The sequence below is a fragment of the Hemibagrus wyckioides genome, linkage group LG11, assembly GCF_019097595.1.
Source record: "Hemibagrus wyckioides isolate EC202008001 linkage group LG11, SWU_Hwy_1.0, whole genome shotgun sequence".
Lineage (NCBI taxonomy): Eukaryota > Metazoa > Chordata > Actinopteri > Siluriformes > Bagridae > Hemibagrus > Hemibagrus wyckioides.
In genome coordinates, this window is record NC_080720.1 from 13705392 (window position 1) to 13729734 (window position 24343).

Here is a 24343-nt window from a genome sequence, read left to right on the forward strand (position 1 = left end):
AAATAAATAAATAAGGTATGTTTTAGAGATAAATATGCATCAGCTATCAATCATTACCGTAACACAGCTGAGGTTGTTAAACAAATCAAGTCCACAGTGTATATTGCATTTTATTTTATTTTAAAAGATCATTTTCATATGTTTGTTCAATATTTGATATATTCTGTAATGTTTAAATATGATGCACCAGACTTAATGAAGCCTGTGACGTATTATTCAGGAGATGCAGCATGTATAATTTCAGTAGCATGTGCAGTTTTATTATAGTAAGGACAGTTTCATGTCAAGTCACTGATCGTACACTTGGTTGTTCGGGCTACGATGCGTTGCATGCGCTTCAGGCTTCAGTAAATCTGATCTCTTGTGAGAATAGTATGAACAGGTATACAATAAAGTATATTTCATCTAGAATACTAGTTGCATTGCAAAACCGGTAACTGTTATATAATCTGCTCAATATGTACTGAAATGCAAAATCAGGATTATGTATATGTCATAGAAATGAGAGAGAGCATAAAAGAGGCATGACAATTTCATGCATATAAATAAAGCTACCGCATTCAAAAAAATAAGTGCATTCAGCATGCAGTCCTCATAAATAAGGATTTCTAGAGTATAAGGTCATCTAGATCATCTCACCTGAGATTGAGATTGAGGTCTAAAAAAGGGGGAGACATTCCTTGGGCTCTACCAACATATCAGTTAGATAATTTACAGAAGGAAGCAATCCGCTAGAAAGCACAGGCCTGTCACTGAGAGTTTACAGTCATTTAAATAAGCAAGACGTAAAGAGTTTAATGTAAAAACGATAATCAAAATAAATAGATTTGGTCACTCATGCTAAATTCAAGCAGAAAATATGTGCCCTGTAAAGATGGATATGCAAACTTCCCTCATGTTTCATCCATGCTGTTTTGTGTTGTCCTGTATATGTGGACTAATCGAGCTAGTTATACTGAGAAGAAACAAATAAGTGCATATTTCACTAGCTACCATGTTTTTCCTTAGTAAGGTGATCAAACATTATGAAGCACATTCTTTAGGGAGTCTGCCTCCATCTTTACAAAAAAAGAAAAAAAAAGAAAACCATGATCTCAAGTTATGCATCATTCATTATTTTACCCGAACGCTTTTTTTTTTTGACACTTTCACACTTCTCATCCCATCATATGCAACAAAAGTCTTAAATGAGCTTTAAGACACAATGCAATAATGCATAACATCATGTCAAGTGGATCTGTGGAGGACAGTCACCTGCATATTCTGTGGGTCTCACATATGGCATTCAGAGATATATTAAAGATGCAAAAGGAAAACCTTGACTTATTTTTTTCTTCTTTTTAAAAAAACCTCCTTGCTTCTTTGTAAATGATAAACCATCAAGAGCAAACTAACTCATCTGCTATCATCCCCATAAAGTCTTTGAAATTACTAATTGTTTGACATGCATTTCAAATAAGGCTTTACAGTCTGATCTGCAGCAAAGTTACAGCAAACAACAGAATTTGTTTTTCCCCTAGCACTACATTTAAGAAAAAAGCTAAAATAGGACCTGTGGGTTATAGCACTGAACAATTTTCAACTATTGCTTTGATCTATCTGACAATTCAGATCTGCATCTGTTTCATCATACAAGAGACATACAAGAGAAATGTAACTGCTCTGAGTTACAGACTTCTTCTTTTTTTTCATAGTTCTTCCAGCATATCCATCCTCCACCCAGCAAGACCTCACTAACTACTATTTTCTCTAAGGCATACTTCTATAGTCTTCCAGGTATTGTGCTCTTCTCTGAAATCATATACCGCTGTGCAGTTCTCAGGAATGTAAAGGTGCTCTGCGAAAAAAAAAACAAGGAAAAAGAAAAAAAAAAACTGCTTCCTCCATTTGAAGGACTTTGGGTTCTTGGCTTATACTCAGTCAGAAAATGTTTGCCAGTTTACATGTCCAGGTTGAAGGCTCTCATGAGTAAGTCCAGGTCCCCGATGTTTGCTGCCTGGAAGAGCTCGGGCTGGTCCATCATTGAGAGTGCTATCCTCAGTGCTGCCCAGATGTTTCCAGACATGACCTGGTGTGAGAGCTGCCGACTCCTGCTCTTCCTCTGCAGACTCAGTGCTGTCAGGAAGTTGCTGGCTGCTTCCCTGCAACAATAGATAAATTACCAAGAACTGAGCACATGATACTGCTTAAATTTTGCTTACATACCGCTACAACCTAGTTGCCTCTGCCAAGCTGCTACATCTTGGCTGTAGATGGAGCTTGGAACAAAATAATGCCAATATTTACTATAAAGAAGATGGAAGTGGTCCAACATCCATCTACAGAAAGAGGCATAATGTTGTTATCCTGTTAAGAGAAGGGTGCATCAAGCATGAATGTAGATTGATGCCAATAATTCTGAAACCAATATTTGCAAAAAAAAAAAAAAATAAAAAATAAAAAAAAAAAAAATATATATATATATATATATATATATATATATATATATATATTAAATATATATTAAATATATATATATATATAGTTCTGAAAAAAATATTGCATACTTAAGAATTTCCATTTATTTAAGGCTTTTAAATGTGTTGCTCATGCTTTATATTTATCGTCTCAGGGAGTTTTTCCTTGCCACCATTGCCTCTGGTTTGCTCATCAGGGATAAATATAAATTAAAAATGTAAACCTTGTCAGTTTTATTATAAATGTTTATATTCCTGTAAAGCTGCTTTGCGACAATGTCTATTGTTAAAAGAGCTGTCTAAATAAAACTGAATGAAATTTTGGTTATTTAAATGACAATTCTGGAATTGACTGTAGTAATACTATTAGTCTTCCTCATGTGTTGTGTGCTTAGGAAATAAAATTACTTTAAAATAATCCAGTAGGAGTATTCAAAATTCAGTAATATGATATGGCTGTGGGATGCCGTTGATTGTCAGATGTCACTGTTTTAAAACATAGACGAGGAGATAAACACAGACCTGTGTGCACCCATGTTGATGCAGCTGATGCCCAGGTTATAGCGAGATCGAATAAAACCAGGCTGGAGCTCCAGAGCTCGGGTGTATGCTTCCACTGCCTCCTCGCTGCGGTCTCCGTTAGCTAGCGTCGCCCCGAGACGATTCCACAGCAAGTAGTCCTGTCAGTGGTGAGAAGAAATAGTTATTATTTATTTAGTTACTCCACGTCTGTCTATAATTTGAAGCATTTGAGCTTTTACCAGCTTTTACAAATGAAAATGTATACTTTGGCTATTATACAGTCATCTTTAAGAAACCTGCTTTACAAATGTAATGTCTCAAATGAATGAAATTAATAAATTTAATGAAAGACATTTTACAAAACATTTAGATGTAGATTTAGAGCCCTAATAAACAAGCCAGAGATGACAGTGGCAAAGGAAATCTCCCTGAAATACCATGGGGTAGAAACCTTGAGAGGAATCAGACTCTAAAGAGAACCACTTCTGGGTGACACCAGCCAGTGGGATTATAAATCATTAGAGTATATAGGTGGGGAAGAGAAAGGAAAGACAAACAGTACTGAGAGAAAGTGTAAATCCTTAGGTTATCCATGTGGGAACATACTACTATAATTTCCAGGGCCCTTGTTCGTAAAACCTTTCATAATTAACCACATTTTTATTGTGAAAGAATGGAAGGGTATTAAATAATACATTTTAAATATAAAGCTATTTGCCTTTGGTGTTGACATTAGAAATTTTGAGATTCAAAATGATTTAAAGCTTTCGGAGCATGACATCTATTACATTTCCATTAGTGAGTCTATGTGCAAAAGCAAATGGCTTCCTAATTTATGGCTGATTTATGACTATGAAACTACAATGTCACTTTTTGATCTCCTTAGATTTATTATCTCCTGCCAGGATACTGTGGTTACAACACTGATATCATCAGTAAGATTTAATTTTTTCCAAAACTAGACATCATATATCTATGTCTGCCATCAGCATTTCAAAAATCCCAGCATTAAATCTTATACTTTGTACCTTATTAAAAATAAACCTCATTATCGGTTATCTTCTAGAGGTCTGTTTCTGTCTACTGAGTCGCTATACTGCCATGTTTATAGAGAATGCAGCTCTGTGCTCATGGTGTGTGTCTGAGCAGCTTGATGCCCAAGAGATGTCTGGTGTTGGGAATTGGTGCAGACGTTATGTTTCATTGTATTCAAGATCTCAGTCCCCCAGCAGATGAGCACACATTACCATGTCAAATAAATGGGGAGGATTTTGATTGTGTGTAAATGTGGCCTATGTACGGAGACTGAATAGAGCTCAGAAAGCAAGGTCATACAGATGCTTATTACACATCCTCTTAATAATGGCAGTACAGTATAAAGCTTCACTTACAATCAAAATGAATTGCATAGGTAGCTTGGTGCCAGATCTTGTGCATTGTGATGGTTTACAGTTAAATCTGTGGAGCTTAATACAATCATGCTCTCTATACATCCTGAGACTATCTCTTAGGAACATCCTTCTGTCACAGATCATTTTTGTTTAGGTCCAACAAAAATTCCAACAAGAGTATATATATATATATAACAAAAATTTTAATCTGTATAAAGTGCTTATTCACAACTCCATGCCAAAATTACATTCAAAAACTAATAAACACTTTTGAATGAGTTATTATCGCACCTAATGGACAACAGAATGGTAACTGGTGCTAATAGAGAAGGATAGGGCCAGGAATCATTCTGCACCATGCACAATGAATAAGTGGGGAAGGATTAGTTGGTTATCACTGGGTTGCCAGATTGGGCTTCTTTTAAAATACTAGCTTTTGGATTAGCTTCTGGTCTTTGACATGTAGCTAGACTGGATATTGTTCTGAAGTGATATTACCCAGGAGGATATTTCCTGACAGGGAAACATGGATAAACCAGGTATGTATTGCATCAACCACAAAGTAATTGTACAAGACATACACTACCAGTCAAAAGTTTGGACACATCTTCTAATCCCATGGTTTTTCCTGATGTTTATTTCTTTCTACATTGTAAAACAATGCTGAAGGCGGCTGAAATACACAATAATCTCGTTTGAACAGTTGATATTGAGATATGTCTGCTACTTATGCTCTGTAAAGCCTTCATAACGGCTCTAATCTGAGGTGCTGTTAATTGGTGATTTCTGAGGCTGGTAACTCTAAATGAACTTCTCCTCTGCAGCAGAGGTAAATTTTGGTCTTGCTTTCCTGGGATGGTCTTCATGTGAGCCAGTTTCATCATGGTGCTTGAAGGGTTTTGCAAATGCACTTGGAAATACTGTTCTTGCAAGAACTATTCCAGAACACCTCACCTTCATGTCTTAAAATAACAACTGACTGTTTTTTGTTGTCATTACATATGGATTACTTAAGTCCATGTGTGTTATTTCATAGTTTTGAAATCTACAGTATTGTTCTAGAATGTAGAAAATAAATCCCTAAACAAAAAACAATGAATTAAAAGGTGTCCAAACTTTTGACTGGTAGTGTATTTGCATGAACATTTTAAAAGACCATCTGATAAAATCGGCCACACCCACTGGCACAAATAGTCTAAAGCCTGTAATTAACATTTCTCTTAGAATGTCTGGACTTTTTTGTGTTCTATCTGTGTATCTTAACCATTCAGTGAAAAATTCATAAGTGGTAAACACTAAAGTTAAAAAAATGTATAAACTTAAATGTACTAAAAGTATGTAAGTGAATGTGCAAGAAAGATAAATGTTTGTCTCAAGTCAGTGGTTTTAGTTACTGATGATAAATTTGTTCCCCTTTCATTATTTTCATTATTCGCGTATTTAAGCAGTGTGCTATCTCAGCTCCTATGCGAAGCATTGTTTCTGTGAGCTACTTGCCAAGCCTTGATTGATTCTCTGTTTAGTTTGCCTAGTATAGTACCATGGCCAGCCCATTGACCTCGTTATTAAAAGGTAAACCACAAAAACTAAGATGGACGGACCAAGCCAGAACAGCCTTCCATAAACTCAAGCAAAGCTTCTCTTCTGCCCCCATACTCTGTCACCCACGACCGGATTTACCATTCACAGTGGAGGTGGACGCCTCGAACAGCGGTGTAGGTGCGGTGCTCTTTCAACGCCAGCAGAGTCTGGTAAGCTACACCCATGTGCCTTCTTTTCCCGTAAGCTAACACCGGCAGAATTGAACTATGGTGTGGGTAATAAGGAACTTCTCGCTATGAAGGCTGCTCTGGAAGAGTGGAGACATTGGTTGGAGGGGGCCAATCACCCATTTCTGATTCTAACTGATCACCGTAACCTCGCATATCTCCGGGAAGCTAAATGCCTTAACCTGCGCCAAGCCAGGTGGGCCTTGTTCTTCTCACGTTTCAAGTTCTCCGTCACTTATTGTCCCGGATCCAAGAACGGGAAAGCTGACGCTCTCTCCAGAATTCATGAGGTCATCGAGCCATCTTCACACCCAGACACCATCCTTCCACCCTCTGTCCTGGTAGCCCCCATACGTTGGGATATCATGGGTGAGATTGAACAAGCCTACACCTCAGAAGCACCACCCCCAAATTGTCCACCCTCCAAGTGGTACGTGCCCACTGCGCTTCGTCTGAGAGTGATTAGGTGGACCCATGAAAGCCCCAGCACAGGCCACCCAGGCATACATTGAACTACCCAGTTACTGCGCCAGACGTTCTGGTGGTCCTCTCTAAGCCAAGACGTGGAGAAGTTTGTCCGTTCGTGCTCAGTCTGTGCCCAATCTTGGACAGGCCGCCACCTGCCTGAAGGCTTGTTAGAGCCACTACCCATCCCACACCGTCCCTGGTCACACATTTCCATAGACTTTCTCACAGACCTTCCCGAATCTCAGGGCTTCACGACAATTATGGTCGTTATTGACCGGTTTTCTAAGGCCTGTAAATTAGTCCCCATGAAAGGCTTACCCACGTCCATGGAAACCACCCAAGCCATCTTTCAAAATATGTTCCGGAATTATGGCCTCCCTGAGGACATTGTGTCGGATCGGGGCACACAGTTTACCTCCAGAGTGTTGCTGGGGTTTTGTAAACAGTTGGGGATTAAAGTCAGTCTTAGCTCGGGGTAACATCCCCAATCCAATGGCCAAGCTGAGCGTCTTAATCAAGAGCTGGGGAGGTTCCTGAGGGTGTATTGCAGCAGGGAACAGCACCGATGGAGTGAGTTTCTCCCGTGGGCCGAATACGCACAGAATTCCTTAATCCACTCCTCAACAGGTTTGACTCCGTTCCAATGTGTACTTGGCTATCAGCCACCATTGTTCCCGTGGTCCGGAGAACCCTCAGACGTCCCCGCGGTGGATGATTGGTCTAGGAGAAGCCAAGAGGTCTGGGAACGAGCCCACGTCCGCCTTCAAAGAGCGATACGTAGACAGGAAATTCAGGCCAATCACCGGCGGCGCCCTCACCCAGCCTACCAGGTGGGTCAAAAGGTATGGCTTTCCACACGCAACCTGAAACTAAAGCTACCCTGCTGTAAACTCAGCCCCAAATTCATTGGCCCTTTCAAAATTGTCTGTCAGATTAATCCTGTCTCGTACTGCCTGGAGCTGCCCGCATCTTATCACATATCACCCACTTTTCATGTTTCTCTGCTGAAGCCCTATCACGAGCCCCAAACTGCTAGCCTCACTGCCCATGAGCCACCCCCTCCCCTGGACATTGACGGTTCCCTCGCCTATCGAGTTCACACCATTCTCAACTCGCGTCGCCGGGGTAGCCGCCTTCAATACTTAGTGGACTGGGAGGGGTATGGCCCGGAGGAGCGCTGCTGGGTTAATGCTCCCGACATCCTGGACCCTGCACTCATAGAGGAGTTCCATCAGAACTTTCCCCACAGACCCGCTCCTCGCCTGAGGGGGTGCCCTCGGTGTCGAACACCTGGAGGTGTTCCTAGAGGGGGGGGTTCTGTCACAAGGCGCTCAGAGCCAGAACACCAGAGGGAGCCATCGCCCGAATATTGACTGTATCTGCCTACTTCCTGTTTATTCGCGTATTTAAGCAGTGTGCTATCTCAGCTCCTATGCGAAGCATTGTTTCTGTGAGTTACTTGCCAAGCCTTGATTGATTCTCTGTTTAGTTTGCCTAGTGTATGACCTTAGCCTGTCCCATATTGACTACGAGTTTCGGTTTGAGTTTCGGTTTTGTTCACAGTGTTTGTTTTCTGGTTTTGACCCTTTTCGCCTCGTTTCCTCGACTACGATTTTGCCTGCTGTTTATATAATAAAATCTGCAAATGGATTCTAACACCCCGGTGTCCGACGAGTCCTTACAACAACACAAACTAGCTGAATTCTAATGGCTAGCTGTCATAATACTATATAATACTTGGTGAACAGTGTACGTATCCACAGACAGATTACAGTGACGCAATCTTGAAGCTTGCCTGCTGCTCAAATGTCACCTTATGACTCTAGAAATATATAATTACAGACATGGGGTGAAGTAATGTTCGAAAATGTAGTGACTAATAGGTAGAGAGGATGCATTAGGTGAAAGAAATACTCAAGCAAAATGCTCAAGCAAAAGTGTTCTGTACACTTAGAGAAAATACAGCACTTCTGAAACAGTACTTTATGAATATTTTTGTGGAGCCTGTACTGCTTTTCATTTCATATTATCTTCTTTAAAAGACATTTCATCCCACTGTGTATGATGAGAATAAAAATTGATGGCACAATTTCAGTTCAGATGTTAAGTGTTGTTTTCTTTCAGTCTTTCTGAAGTCTTGCATTTGTCAAAACTGCAATTCTAAGGTGTCGCTCTCATGTCAATGGTCCTATTTACTTGATTTCACAAGTTCAATGATTTCTTATTCTTCAGCTTTTTTTTTTCTCAACCTCAGCCTGCTAGTGTTTGTATATTGATTACGGATTTGTGCATATTGATCCTGTCTGCCTGAGCTCTGACCCCTGCTATGGAGTCAATGACTCAAAAAAAATCATGTTGTCTAGACCTCATGGGAAAGAGCCTCTTTTATTTATTTACTCTTTCTTCTAGGAGAAATTCCCAGAAGATGAAAAACTATTTTTTAAAAATCCTCAAACCAGCACCAACAATCATGCCATGGCTAAAGTCACAAAGATCATGTCATATTTTCCACCATTCTGATACTTGATGTGAACATTAAATGAAGCTCTTGACCTGTATCTGCATGATTGTATGCACTGGGCTGATGACACATGAATCGCTGATTGGATAACTACATAAATGAGCAGGTGAAAAGGTGTTCATAATAATGTGATTGGTGTGTGGTGTGTCAGCAGAATGAGTACCTCTGGCCGGACAGACAGGGCAGAGTTAAAGGCCTCTACAGCCTTGTTGAACTCAGAGCTAAGGTTGTAAAGAACACCCAGGCCCGTCTGCAGGTCCGGGTCAATCGTGTCTGGGTTCTGTTGGGCCGCTTCCAGGAACAGCTCCTTCACCTCGGTCAGCAGAGAGCTGAAATGATTGAGAGAAAGATTTATGGTAAGGCAGATACTGATCAGAGACTGAAATCACTAGCATCTACACTGCACAAAATAAATTATTTTAGCTGCTATATAGAACCACTCCAGGCGTTTTAGAGTTGAAGAAAAGAGTGTGAGTTATTTTGTTTACTGAAATGAATCATCGAATATCAATCCTGTAAACCAGCCCAATCATTTTTAACCTTCTGCCAAGCCAGTTGTAACATTTATTTTAAAATTAATAATTCATATTATTTTCATACGAGTTCTTTGTTCTTCTTCTTCTTTCGTCTGCTCCCTGTTCGGGGTCGCCACAGCGGATCATTTTGTTCCACATGTTTCGATTTGGCACAGATGCCTTTCCTGACACAACCCTCCCATTTTAATCTGGGCTTTGGACCAGCACTGAGAGTTAACTTTTAGTCTCAGTGGGTGGGTTAGCGCCCTTTGAATTGAATTGAATTGAACCTGGGCAACAGCAATGAGAACGCAGGATCCTGCTGCTGGATCACCAGGAGGCATTATTTTTATATGAGTAATCAACAATAGAAAAATACTGACAGTAGTAGACTTTGGGGATTGTCCTTTGTGTGTGTTCACAGGTGGGAGTGTAAATAAATAAAATAAATAAATAAATAAAAAATCATATTTGTAAAAAAAAATGAAAAGGAAATTAGCACTTTTATTTCAGTTCAAATACAAAAATCTTTAGTATTTTCAGAATTTAACTAAAACAAAACAGTTAAAAACATCTACACGTACACTACCAAAATATTTTGCCTACTCACTGAAGGTTTTTTTTTTTTCATTTTTACTATTTTCTACTCATTTAGATAATACATACTAAGGTAATAATCTCACAATATTTTTTTATATTATATTTCTGTGCAGTATTCCTGATGAAATGTGACTGATTCTTCCAGCCAGTTTCATGAGGAAGCTTTACCCCAGGGGCAATCCCTAAATCTCCTGAAAACACCAAGCTCTTCTGTGCTTCTCCTAAATTCTACATGAAACCTAGTTTCTTGATTTACATTTAAGAAAAGTGTATTAGTTTTAAGTAAATATGATTTCTCCTTTCAAAATTCAAAGGAAATTGTAAATTCCTAAAAAACAGTTTTGGAAACCCTCACCATGTCGTGGGTGCAGAGGAGAGGTGGCGTGAGCTTGGTGAGCCCTGCAGGTTATTGCGGTTCTTCAGGTGGTGTTTATATTTGGGGTTATGTCTCAGCCAGCCCAGTAGTGCCTCACATGCTTCCTGCTTCATGCCAGTGTTGGTCAGGCTCACCGCCAATGCCATGAGGGCCTGGAGGTTGTTGGGGTGGAGCTCCAGACACCTGCACATGTGAACGCACATATATTAAAGACCCCCCAACACACAAGCACACACACACACATACAGTCTGCAGGTCTGAATCAAATGGACTGCAGCTTTGATGGACACTAATTAGCTCACAAGGAGCATGATGAGTAGCAGATGCTTCCTTTTTAATTTACAGGTGACTACCTTCACCATCTCATGAGGTTAGACTTCAAGTTGTACAAAACAAGTGCTTTATGAAGTTAGATTCAGAAACTTCTTTATTAATTAAATATAAAAAAGAGAAATATAATAAAATCCTGGCAGCATAGTACAACTACTGTAGTGTTACAGTAAAGTACCAGTACATTTACATAGCATTTGTTACTATATATTACTAAAAGTTAATGAATACTGAAAAAACGATGTTGCGCAAAAGTTTATAACTTAATAGAGCTTAATAAGGCTTAACAGAGCTTGAAGCCAAGTCATTATTGTTTTTTTCTTTAAGTTCTGAGCAGGGAAAACACAAGTATGGAACTGGTAAAAAGAGTTAAATAGGAAAAAAGCAGAAATACAAGCACTGTGAATTGTGGCTCTGACAGTTTCATAACCTCATATCACTTGAGAGATATGTGGGACTATTTTCAATCATGCTGGAATTTTAATATTATTTTTGTTTGTACCTGTCTAGGATATATTCTATAATACAACAGTTAGATCTAATCCACTAATTTGTTCAGACAAGCAGTGCTCCGAGAGTGCTCATATTTAAGCATCGGGATGTTTCATCATTTGCCTCCCTCTACTTATCTGTATTCACTACATAAAATCCCAATTCTAGCAATAGTTTTTAACATCTTGGAGCACAATGTAAGGAAAGCCTTCAGGAGAGTGAACACCAGGATAGCAGCAGTACCAGAAAGAATCTCAGGTTGGTTCCTTAGAGCCTGCACTGACCAGCTGGCACCGGAGATATTCAACCTCTCCCTATCACAGCTGGCAATTCCCACATGCTTTAAACAGTCCATTATTGTTTCTGTTCTCAAAAAAGCCCCAGCATACCTGCCTCAATGACTATCACCCAGTAACCCTGACCTCAGTTGTGATGAAGTGCTATGAATTTCTGATCAGAGACTTCATCACCTCATCCTTATTCGACACCCTGGACCCATTACATTTCACCTACTCTCCCAATGGCTTTATCTGATGATGCCATCACACACCTCCTTCACAGAGCCCTGAGCCATGTGAACATCAGGTGGGGAAATTACTTTAAATGCTGAACAGTAGTCAACAAAAAGCACTTTTTAACGCTATACATCTTAAACTCACAACCAAGTTGAAGGACCAGGGCTTTGAGCCCATCCCAGTCTCAGTGGATCGCCAACATCCTCTCCAACCTCCATCCTCTCCACAAAAAGTACAGTTGGGTAGATATGTCTCACCTTCCCTCACCCTCAGCAATCGATCCCCCCCTGAGCCCCCTGCTATACTCAGTGTGCATTTATGACTGTGCTTCCCCTTCAAACTCTACCACCATTGTTAAGATTGCTGACAACACTGTTGTGGTGGGCCTGATCTGATAACAACGAAAAAAGCCTGGAAGAGATTAAAAGCCTGGAGATCTGGTGCCAGGACAACAACCTCCTCCTGAACATCATCAAGACAAATAAGTTGATAGCAGACGTCCGCATAAAGCATGAGAGGAGCTACGAGCGCCTTAAGATTAACAAGGCCCCAGTGGAGAGAGTTGACAATTTATGGTTCCTTGGTGTTTACATCATGCTGGACCTGTGATGGTCCTGTCACATTAACATCCTGGTGTGGAAGGCACAAGTCAGCATTTTTACTACCTTATACTCTTAAGGGACTTTAAACTGCCCTCTAAAATGTTAAGGAACTTTTACTTCCTGAACAATTGAGAAAATCCTGACAGAAAGCATCATAGCCTGGTTTGGGAACTGCACCAAGCAGTGAACTCACCAGATGGTGATACAACCAGCAGAAAGCACTGCCTGGGCTACAGCCATCAGAACAATGCACCCTTCTCTCTGTTGTTGTCAGGGAAGCACTTATATTATATTTTTTTCATTTTTCTACTTTTATACAAGTAAATTCTAGGTTATGTAAACTCTATTTTTATGTCACGGACAGCTGTGGAAAAAAAGCATTGCACCGCATTTGACACTGTTTATGGTTTCATGTGTGACCAACACAATTTGAAAGTATTTTTATTTTATTTATGAATTTATAATACTTTGTTACATTAAACCCTTTAAGAGGATCCGGCGTAAAACCTGTGCCAAATCAAATATACGGAACCCCAAACAGGGAGCAGCCGAAAGAACAACAACATTAAAACCTTTACTACATTTGAGCTGTCAGTCAGTCTGTGCTTTGCATGGAGTGCCCTATCCAGCTGTGGCTTCCTTGGGAACTATTTTTGTTGATTCAGCAAAATAAACAAAACATTTGGCCATAATGTCTGAAATGTCAGTATCTAGGCATGCAGACTGTTTTTACAAACATTTGTGAAAGAATGGGTCGCTCTCAGGAGCTCAGTGAATTCCAGCGTGGAACTGTGATAGGATGCCACCTATGCAACAAATCCAGTCGTGAAATTTCCTCACTCCTAAATATTCCACAGTCAACTGTCAGCTGTATTATAAGAATGTGGAAGTGTTTGGGAACGACAGCAACTCAGCCACGAAGTGGTAGGCCACGTAAACTGACGGAGCGGGGTCAGCGGATGCTGAGGCGCATAGTGCGAAGAGGTCGCCAACTTTCTGCAGAGTCAATCGCTACAGACCTCCAAACTTCATGTGGCCTTCAGATTAGCTCAAGAACAGTGTGCAGAGAGCTTCATGGAATGGGTTTCCATGGCCGAGCAGCTGCATCCAAGCCATACATCACCAAGTGCAATGCAAAGCGTCGGATGCAGTGGTGTAAAGCACGTCGCCACTGGACTCTAGAGCAGTGGAGACGCGTTCTCTGGAGTGACGAATCGCGCTTCTCCATCTGGCAATCTGATGGACGAGTCTGGGTTTGGCGGTTGCCAGGAGAACGGTACTTGTCTGACTGCATTGTGCCAAGTGTAAAGTTTGGTGGAGGGGGGGTTATGGTGTGGGGTTGTTTTTCAGGAGCTGGGCTTGGCCCCTTAGTTCCAGTGAAAAGAACTCTGAATGCTTCAGCATACCAAGACATTTTGGACAATTCCATGCTCCCAACTTTGTGGGAACAGTTTGGAGTTGGCCCCTTCCTCTTCCAACATGACTGTGCACCAGTGCACAAAGCAAGGTCCATAAAGACATGGATGACAGAGTCTGGTGTGGATGAACTTGACTGGCCTGCACAGAGTCCTGACCTCAACCCAATAGAACACCTTTGGGATGAATTAGAGCGGAGACTGAGAGCCAGGCCTTCTCGTCCAACATCAGTGTGTGACCTCACAAATGCGCTTCTGGAAGAATGGTCAAAAATTCCCATAAACACACTCCTAAACCTTGTGGACAGCCTTCCCAGAAGAGTTGAAGCTGTTATAGCTGCAAAGGGTGGACCGACGTCATATTGAACCCTATGGATTAGGAATGGGATGTCACTTAAGTTCATATGCGAGTCAAGGCAGGTGAGCGAATACTTTTGGCAATATAGTGTATATATATATATATATATATATATATATATATATATATATATATATATATATATATATATATATAAAATACTGGTAAAAGAACATAATTTTTTCCACAAAATGGTAAAATAGTAAAACACAAATTTTATTAGAAAGTTAAAAAGTCTTATATTATACTACAGAATAGAATATTTGCTGGGGCAGGGTGAATATTGAGCTTTGCGAGTGTAACCGGTGATTAACACAATCAGATGGGTTTTCACAGCTGACTGCTCAGAGGAACCTCGTGTAAGATTATGGCTCCTTTGTCTGCAATAACTGTAATCTCCCAAAGGTCTTGCTGCTTATAAAATACAATGTTAATAGGATCAATAATTTCTGTACATAAAAAGCAGGAGAGCAGACGGCACAGAAATACATTCTTTTCCGCGTAGATAATTATGCAAATAAGAACAAAACATTCTTATCTTTGTGCATGTGATTTTCACATAGCTATCTATGGCTAATCTCCAATAAAACAGAAAAAGTAAATTGCGATGATTAAACTGTTAATGTGTTCATTAGTCACAACCACACGCCACAACCAAAGGATAATTTCTTCTTATCAGTAGTATAAGGATTAATTTTTCATTTTAATCACACCATTTTCTTCCGATTTTTCGTTTTCTAGTGTGCTTTAACTAGTTCAACCATGTTAAAGAGCAAGTTCCATGCTACTTCTTTTTTCACCTCTAGCCTTTCTTCATATCATACTGTGTTTGCCAGTGTGCTTTTGAATGAATATTACTCCATGTGAGCACCAGCTTTCCTAACTGGAAAAACAACATGACTCAAACCCTGGGGAGTTGTGTGTTGGCACCTCCTTACCTCTGGAGGGAGACAATCGCTGCCTGCTCATTCTCATTCTCTGCCTGTGTGGTCCCCAGAACTTGCCAAGCCTGAAAAATACAATAGAGATGGAAGGCTGAGCAGCATGGTTATCACCTAGACGCCAGTGAGTGGGGTGTATTGTTGAAGCACATTTCAAGGGATTCTGACAATTTCAAGCAAAGCTGAAGAATCTTGGGTCTTGTCTGTGGTTGTAGAATAAATTTCCATTTTCCATCTTCTTGCTGCTGTTGCTCAGTGATTCAAAAGCAGAATCACTTTATTGGAAAATAAATATACATGAATTTGTTTGAGTATGAATGAATCCTGTAGTGAACAATTTGTAAGGAATAAAACAAGATGTGGTATGCTATTAATCACCAATAATAAATGATGGGATGGTGCAAGGTGGTGCATACATTTATTGTTGTGGAATATCTGTGAAATAAGTGAAAATTCTTACATTATAACTGTTTTTCCATCAAAACCCTAAAACCCAAAATCTCTCTCTCTCTTTCTCGCTTAGCTCTTTTAAATTCAAGACAAAAGCAAATCACAGCTTGCCATGTTACTGAGAAACCACACAGCGCAAAGTTCTCGATTTCTAGTGGCAGAAAACCCTTGTTAGAAATGACTGTTCGAGGATTGTTACAAAATGCTGACACTGGAGACTAAAACTGTTACATAAATATCTCCTTACAGAAACTTCTACTTATCATCTCAATATTTATGATGTTTTGCAAAGAACAGCAAGTTAATGTTTCTCAGAACACTTCATTTGGATCATTTAATGCAGCTACGTTATTATAATTGCCATGACGTCATAGTTATACTAATTAAATTGCAGTGTTGGCTTATGTGGGCCTTCAACAGAGCCAATAGCTCTGGGGTATATACAAGAGCATCAGATACTAATGAGCCTAAAAGTATTCCAGCAGCAGTGAGGGATAATCCAACTTGGTTCTAAGATAGAATATTAAACAACACAAAATAGACTGAATGTTCAATTTAAAGTGAGGAAATGTCTGGGTCTTTTTTCTGTTGACTGAGCCAGCAAAAGTGAAGTGCATTTCGGCTGTCTCATCAGAGCAGGCATATACTCCCTTTTTGAGTTCTCATCAGCTCAAGATTTTTACTCGGTTAGTTCACAGTGTGCTCAAATTTAAACCAACTGGTAAAAAAGCAGCATAGCTGTCAAAGTGCATACCGATGCTTCCATGGTACTGAGGGACTGGTTTGAGAAAACATCCTCAGTTCTTTTGACCTCGATTGTCTGGTTACCTCAGAGTCTTGAGGGTCCTGCAAGATGGCCGCCTCCAGGAGAAGAACAGCGTTTGGGAGATCTCCCTCTCTGGCCTTCCTCAGCCCCTCCTCAAACGCATTTGGCCAGTCTTTATATGGATTGTCTGTGTGGAAGTAATATCCCTGAAACAGAAAATGCTCAAGGCGTTATAACCTGATATACTGAGATGAAATTTAAATAGCTGTTTTAAAAGATAAATACATGGGCCTTAAGGCGTGGCTCAATGTGATGTGGTATACCTTTTCATGAGGAGATACGGTCGAGGGAATCTGGGCCTGCTCATTCTCTGTGAGCCAGTTTCTGCGAGCCAGTTCTTCCCACTCAGCTTGCATCTTGTCCCAGAACTCAGTATCTGACTGAAAAACACATTCGAACCAAGAAGAGTTGAACATGAACTTCACAGATCTGCATCAGCCAAACTCCCTGCAGTGAATAATGAATCATTGTACATTAATATTGATGAATGGAAGACTTGAAGTTGGAACTTTGCTATGATTTCTGATTGCGTGTAAGAACAGAAAGTGAGTTACTGTACTAAAGTAGCCTGGTGATTTCATTTTTTGGCAAATATGTCACTGTCATTTAAGTATGTAAAGTCTGGACACTCTTTCTAGGTATATTTATAATGTCTCAAACTATTTCAAACAATTTTTTGAACAATTTAACACCAAATTGTTGACCACTGGCTCTATTAATATACAAGTCATCTACCTCTTAAACTGCCCACTGGGTCTGAGAACCACTCGGGTGATGGTGGCTGAGTAGTTCTTTGAGCTATGACAAATTAGATGGGATGTTATTTTGTTCACCACTGTCCCTTGTGCTGCAGAGATAATTGCTCTTTTACGGTCTGTGATGGGCACAGCGTTGTTAAGCATCCAATTATTATAATTGGACGACCCCCTGTCAACTCTGCGCAGTGACAGTCCAACTAGTCAAAGGCCAAAGTTGAAAGCTCATTATCTCACCTGTCCTGGTGCTATGTCTCTGACTGAATCATTCAGGAGGTGGGTATGGAAGGTTAGGAAGATCCTCAGCACATCTGAGCTGCTGAGATGAGAGGCTCTTAATTCAGTGGCATTTAAAAGTTGGCCTTTGTCTAAAATGTGGAAGCAAGTGCTGTTTATCTGTTTTTTGGGTTTTTTTTTTTTTTTAGATCAGTGCCTGTACATTTCCTTATCAATATTATTCTTCCTTGAACCCAACAGGCTGTGTAAAAATACCTCAATCACTCACTAACAACTAGGAGACAGCTCTGGCAGAAGTAAAAAAAAAATAAAAATAACTTGCTTTTGTCACTCTTGCTGTGAGTAATAAAGTGAGACCTCCATGAGCTAGTATGGGGCCTGTACAATGAAAAAAAAAAGAAAAGCACCTGAAAACAGTAGATGTCAGTTAAGACAGGTGTCAGTTTGGAAAAGCTCTCCTTATAGTTTGGCGAGTCTAGAGATGGGAGACGACAGATAGAGCTGTATGACTGTAATAAAGTCTGACATGCTGCCAGCAACTCAGCTGCCCATGACAGAGGGCTTAACTGAGGGCCATCAGGGGCCAGCTAAGGACAAGAGGGCACCAACACCAACTGGGGAATGATTCTTTTCCCCCAAAAAATATCCACTTTTTGCCAAGTATAAGCCTTATTAAATTCACTTCTCGGCATGCTGCAAGTCTACTGGTAGTAAGAACTTCAGGTGAAATATACACTTGGAATCTGTATTTGTACAAAGAGCATGTGAAGCTGTAGGACACACCAGAAGCCTGGCTTATATATATTTTTAGACTTCTTGGAGGAAGAATATCTGTGTTTAAACTGTAATTAAATCAGCCAAAAAAATTATGCATCACTGACATTTAGACTTTGACAGAAGGCTTATTCTGCACTCATAAAATATGCTTCCAGTTGAAGCACTTTAATGCTTCATTGTCTAATGCTCATTTTTAAGCATAAAGCAATCTGTGAAGAGCCAAAAGAATGACAAATGATTGCTGCCTGTACACTAATTTATAGCTTCCACAAAAGAGAAATTCATAAACTTTAATGTCTACTTAAGTAAATATATTCAGCTGAATAATTAAACTCATACAGAGGACGGATCAGACTGGGTTCTAGATAGAAAATGATTGAAGAAAGCCAGTTGGAAAGGCATAACTTGACTTTCCATGATAACAGCTTTAAAGCTAAATTGATTTATACATCATTTATTTATGTATAATATTTAGATGGATGTATTTTTGTAGAATGTACCAAGGATAAGTAGTAGTGTAAGGCATTTGCGTAGGTTTTAACTCTCTATTCTTTCATTTACTTTCAGTAGCCACTTTATCCATGTCAGTGTCTTGGTGGATCCGTAGCCTGTCCTGGAAACACTGGATGTGTGACAGGAATACACCAAGAATGGGATGCCAGTTCTTCTCAGAGCATCATGCACACACACACATTCACAACATGGTCAGCCAATTCACCCTCTGGCATGTTTCTGAGAGGAAGCTGGAGAACCCAGAGGATTTCCACATGTACACAGGGAGCACCTGCACAGAATCTCAGCACAGAGAGTAATCTGAGTTCAGGATTGATCCAAGGGCCCTTGTGCTGTAAGGCAGAAAAGCTACCCGCAGTGTCCCATGCCACATATAACTCATTGTTGTGAATCAATACAAATATTCAATTTACTTAAATAATTTAAATAGTCTAAGCTCAAATTTTGTTTGCAAAGTTGATGACACATATGTATATCATAGATTTATCTCTTACTTTGTGGAATCCTTAATATTAATACTAAATTAAATTAAATACTAAAATGTATAAATAAATACATTATACTAATGATAGAACTAGCTCAATTAGAAAAAAATGATACTAGAAAAATAAAGACAGATTGCTTACACAAAGTCTTATATGAAATATGTGTATTCCTTTCCTCAGAAATTTATCCCTCAAACTTCATTATAGTTGCAATCAGAAAGATAAATGAGGTGAGTTTCTTTGCAGCAGTTGCTTTGCTTTCAGATGAAACACACTGTTTTAACAGGGTGTGGCATTTGAATACTTCATGATTTTCTAGAAGCAAAGCAATTGACAACCTGTCAAACTCTTCGTGGTAAAATCAACCCCTGCTGTGGGAAAAAGCACTACCTGTCATTTTGTATCAGCTAAAACCCAGTTTGATAATAGAAAGCAATTTCACCAACTGTGAGGTGAAAAGTGTGTTGTTACAGATGAGCATCTTCTAATTTTTCTCAACCCTTTGTTGCATTCTTGAATGACAGCGTAATGTTTATATTGAATATATACGCAGTGTTAGCACTCTACTTGAAAAATCAGGGTCCTTAAAGCGTCAACCACACGTTCACATTTTCACGATAATATTTGCCTACTGCTTAAGTGGTGTAGACCACTGCTACGCTAGTCATATTAAGTAAAAATAAATGACCTGTACCTGCACTAATGGCACTGTCACTGAGAGGTGCAGCCCACCTCATGTTCAGCTGATTCTCACCTGCTGTTGCTCCTACTTGCTCCTAATGAGAGCAGCATGGCTTCATTTGCACATTGTCTTTTGTACATGCAGAAAAAAAAGGACCTGGGTGGCCAAAGCTCTTCTCCCCTGGTGATCTATTTTTCAGAGCGCAGCAAATTAAAAAATATGAGGTAAGCATTTTAAAGGGTCTGACCACCCTTGCAGGTCATTCAACTTTCCTGGGAAGCATTATTCTGGAAAGGTAGCATAACCACAAATTTCTTTGTATCCTGCTCTAATGTGCTGCACTGGCTGGAGCTTAACAGCTATTCATTTTTAGTCCCTGTGCTATTTCTTTGTTCCGGACAGCCAGCAATTACACAAATGAAATGGATTGGAAAAAAGCCTGCATGCCACAGGAAGTAGATTTCCAGGCAACTAAGCCCAGCACAAGGTTCGTAATTAGAACAAATGTATGCAGATAAGAAGCTACACAGAACGCTCAGCTTTGAGAGACACTGGAAGCTTAAGTGTCTCAGTATGCAGGATGCCATGATCAATGAATCTTCCATTTGCACTCGAGTGCCCCAGGGTAAGGTTGCTTTATTATTGGAAATAATATCGTCCACTCCCTCACAAACTCACTCAGCACTGCAGCAAACTGGAGGCACTCTAAAGTGTTTCATGTGATAATATAAAAATGGTGTCTGGAGTGTTCCTTCTGGAGCACCCCTGTCAGTCCTGTATCTCCTTGAAGTGTGTCCTCTTTCAGTCATTTATAGTCACCAATCATTTGTCTATGGCCTTCTAGTACCCTGCAATTGCAACCACATGTAATATAATACCAAATGGGTCTTTTACAACCACGAGAGCAGGCGGGGTCAGAGCAAGATACATATCAACACCTTCAGTCTAGTAATCCAAAGTTTTTAATTTCATGTTGCAGGCTGTAAGTGATTAAAACTTAATATTAAGAATGTGAGACATAGGTGCCATGATGGTGCATATGGGTTTCTTCCAGCTTCCTGGTTTTCCTTCAAACAATAATTTTCTATGTGGTCTGGCTGGGGTAAATTAACCCTTAGTTGACCAAGAGCGTGCATGGTGCTCTGTGATAGACAGAATGTATTCCTGCCTCACATCTGCTGTTCCTTTGATAATTTCACATCTCTTAAAAAATATTTTTGATTATCCATGACAAGAAATTACTTAGATGTTTTTATCTAAGCTATCCATAAAATATCCTTTAACTCCTATCTGCTGTGTGGCTTGTTGGTCTAGAGGTATGATTCTTGCTTCGGGTGCGAGAGGTCCTGGGTTCAAATCCTGGATGAGCCCAATTATTAATGCATTACGTTGCCTTGTACACATACGCAATGACAATAAAGTTTAATCTAATCTATAATCCTGAACAGCTGGAGTGTAGCACCAAGGTGATTAGGGTTGCTGCTTTAACACTACAGCCATTTGAACCCACATGCCTCAAGCAGAAAGGAACAACTTGTGTGCCATATTAAGTGTGATGTATTTGTCCAATGACAAGCTTTATATGACATTCAGTCAGAAATTCAGTGTGCGACAATCATACAATCATACTATCCAATTTCACGGTTGTCAGTACATCATCCAATTATAACTTCACATTTTAAACATGATGAGATTATATGACATTACAAATTACACTGCACAGGCAATCAGTTTCTCTCTCTCACACACACACATCACACACACACACACACACTAAAAAATTGTTATATAATTTTTGCTTATTTTTTTGGAGGTATTGTGAAAATCCAGCACACAATTCAAAGGTCATATTTATTTTATTTCATATTTATTTATTTATTTTTTATTTATGGCATATTCTTTATTCTAGTATGATATATTATGCTGTATATGATGAATATACCTATTCAGATTTTTTCTTGGCATGATATGGTATGCTGTTTTAACAGTATTTCCTCATCACATGACTAACGTTTTTCTGTTGAGTTGTCTGAATTTATGGCTTACTTCCACAGCTGCTTTGGCGCGCTCAAACTCCTCCTCGAGGGACTGGTTTCTGGATAGGAATCCTCCACCCCACCTCTGGTCTTTGGTCAGTCGTCCCTGTCACATGCAAAGGCACACACACACACACACACACACAGTTAAGTTAGACAGCACGAGTTTGACAGCATGTGGGTAAACCTCTATGGTCTCTCCCTTCTGAGAGAAGAAATACTCTGGCCTTGCAGAGCTCTGATGCATTAACAGCTCACACTCACACCCCTCTCAAACATTCTGCTGTCTTCCTCTGACGTCCTTTCATCAGCTGCTCGACTTAAACTGGCCCTGAACTGACATGCTGACATGCCGCAGTCAGTAAATGGACATTTGCACGTTTTCTTTGTATGCATGTATGAATATTGCATAGCTTTATCATTAATTTGAATCAGAAAAAAAGGCATGACATTTCAGCGAGGCACACGGGTAGGCATGCTACATGTGAAGCAAAGCAACTAATTTCATAAAAACAGAACAGAAAATGTTGCAGCGGCTTTGCATAAATCCCTAATATAACCTAAAGCCTAAAAATAAGCATTACATAAAATCCATGTGTCTCACTAATGTACACCTTCCTAAAATCAATCATTTTAGTCAATTTAGATCTTTGTCAGTGATGACAAATGTTACATACTTGTCCATTAAAATCATGTAACACATCTGGTAGCAATTTGATTACTTTCACTTTCAATTTTCCTATCAATTGCTCTGTCCATTAGTCCTTGACACTTCTGTTCTTCGGATAATTAAAGAGAAGTCTTTTTTTTGCAATAGCAAAAAGTTATCTTACCAAGAGAAAATGAAATGAAAAGTGAAAAGTGTATGTCTCCTATTACAAGATTAGAAATTGTCTTATTCTATTGATTTTGTTTCTTTCAAGACATAAATGGTTGAAACAAGCAAAGCAACTGCAGAAAGGATAAATGAGCAAACACATCTAGATATAACCGTTAAATTCTTGACATTTTAAAATTAAATGAAATTGAACTGAAAATGTCAAAATTCGTTCAATTTGCCTATATTCAAGAAATTTTTACATGCTAAGATATAATTTTTTGTGAATTATGGATACCTTTTAATAATGCTTGGAGCCCCTGCCTATCAAAGGCAGACCTTTGCTACTTGAATTCAATCTTCTGTATAAGTAAGTCTCACTGAACAAAGAGCACAGAAGGGGGTGTTTTGGTCCTGCCTCACTGGACATTCAGCAATTGCCAGGGTTAAGGTATTAAATGGATTTCAGGAAGTTATAATGGAGATCTCTGAGCAGACAATCAGTCCTGCTTTAGCATGCTGTAACCCTAGCCTGTGTCTTGATGACTAATGTGCTCCATCAAACTCTGAGTCAGAGCAACAATTACCCTAAACATTGCCCTTTCCATTTCTGTGGCCCCTCACTGCTAAGAACCCAATCAACTAAGACTTACACTGATGTGAGCAACTACTGTGCAAAATGGATCCGCATGGCAGGCTGATCTGAAGGAAACTTTTAGAATGCCATTTATGTCATTTTCAGCTTGTAGAACACATTCATAATATCCCGCAGATTCACTTACATTCATTGCTGGATTTGATATGTGACGAAAATAATAAAGACCTACATTTTTTTGCACTTGGTTTCAGGTAATATTTGGTTGCTTTCTGAGCAAAAAAATCTTGTGTGTCTACTGTTGTACAATTTGCCTAAATGAGCACTTTCTTTTCGGTTCTCTCCTCATACATACATAAGTATGTACACTATATTGCCAAAAGTATTCGCTCACCCATCCAAATAATCAGAATCAGTTGTTCCAGTCACTTCCATGGCCACAGGTGTATAAAATCAAGCACCTAGGCATGCAGACTGTTTTTACAAACATTTGTGAAAGAATGGGTCGCTCTCAGGAGCTCAGTGAATTCCAGCGTGGAACTGTGATAGGATGCCACCTGTGCAACAAATCCAGTCGTGAAATTTCCTCGCTCCTAAATATTCCAGAGTCAACTGTCAGTTGTATTATAAGAACGTGGAAGTGTTTGGGAACGACAACAACTCAGCCACGAAGTGGTAGGCCACGTAAACTGACGGAGCGGGGTCAGCGGATGCTGAGGCGCATAGTGCGAAGAGGTCGCCAACTTTCTGCAGAGTCAATCGCTACAGACCTCCAAACTTCATGTGGCCTTCAGATTAGCTCAAGAACAGTGCGCAGAGAGCTTCATGGAATGGGTTTCCATGGCCGAGCAGCTGCATCCAAGCCATACATCACCAAGTGCAATGCAAAGCGTCGGATG

The 24343-nt window shown here is 39.7% G+C and overlaps 1 protein-coding gene across 4 annotated transcripts in view; it reads right to left on the minus strand.

The window, feature by feature from the left end:
- Positions 1 to 56: 56 nt before the first annotated feature.
- The window catches only part of pex5la (peroxisomal biogenesis factor 5-like a), a 74991-nt gene continuing 50704 nt past the window's right edge, over positions 57 to 24343 (minus strand). For all 4 annotated transcript variants that reach the window (XM_058402998.1, XM_058402997.1, XM_058402995.1 and 1 more), the window contains 8 exons: positions 22043 to 22138; positions 16811 to 16927; positions 16550 to 16693; positions 15269 to 15339; positions 10598 to 10801; positions 9291 to 9456; positions 2979 to 3136; positions 57 to 2141 (listed from right to left, as the gene is read on the minus strand). In XM_058402998.1, the coding sequence (XP_058258981.1) occupies positions 1940 to 2141; positions 2979 to 3136; positions 9291 to 9456; positions 10598 to 10801; positions 15269 to 15339; positions 16550 to 16693; positions 16811 to 16927; positions 22043 to 22138 (1158 nt within the window). In that variant the 3' untranslated portion in view covers positions 57 to 1939. The remainder of the gene's footprint in view (positions 2142 to 2978; positions 3137 to 9290; positions 9457 to 10597; positions 10802 to 15268; positions 15340 to 16549; positions 16694 to 16810; positions 16928 to 22042; positions 22139 to 24343) is intronic.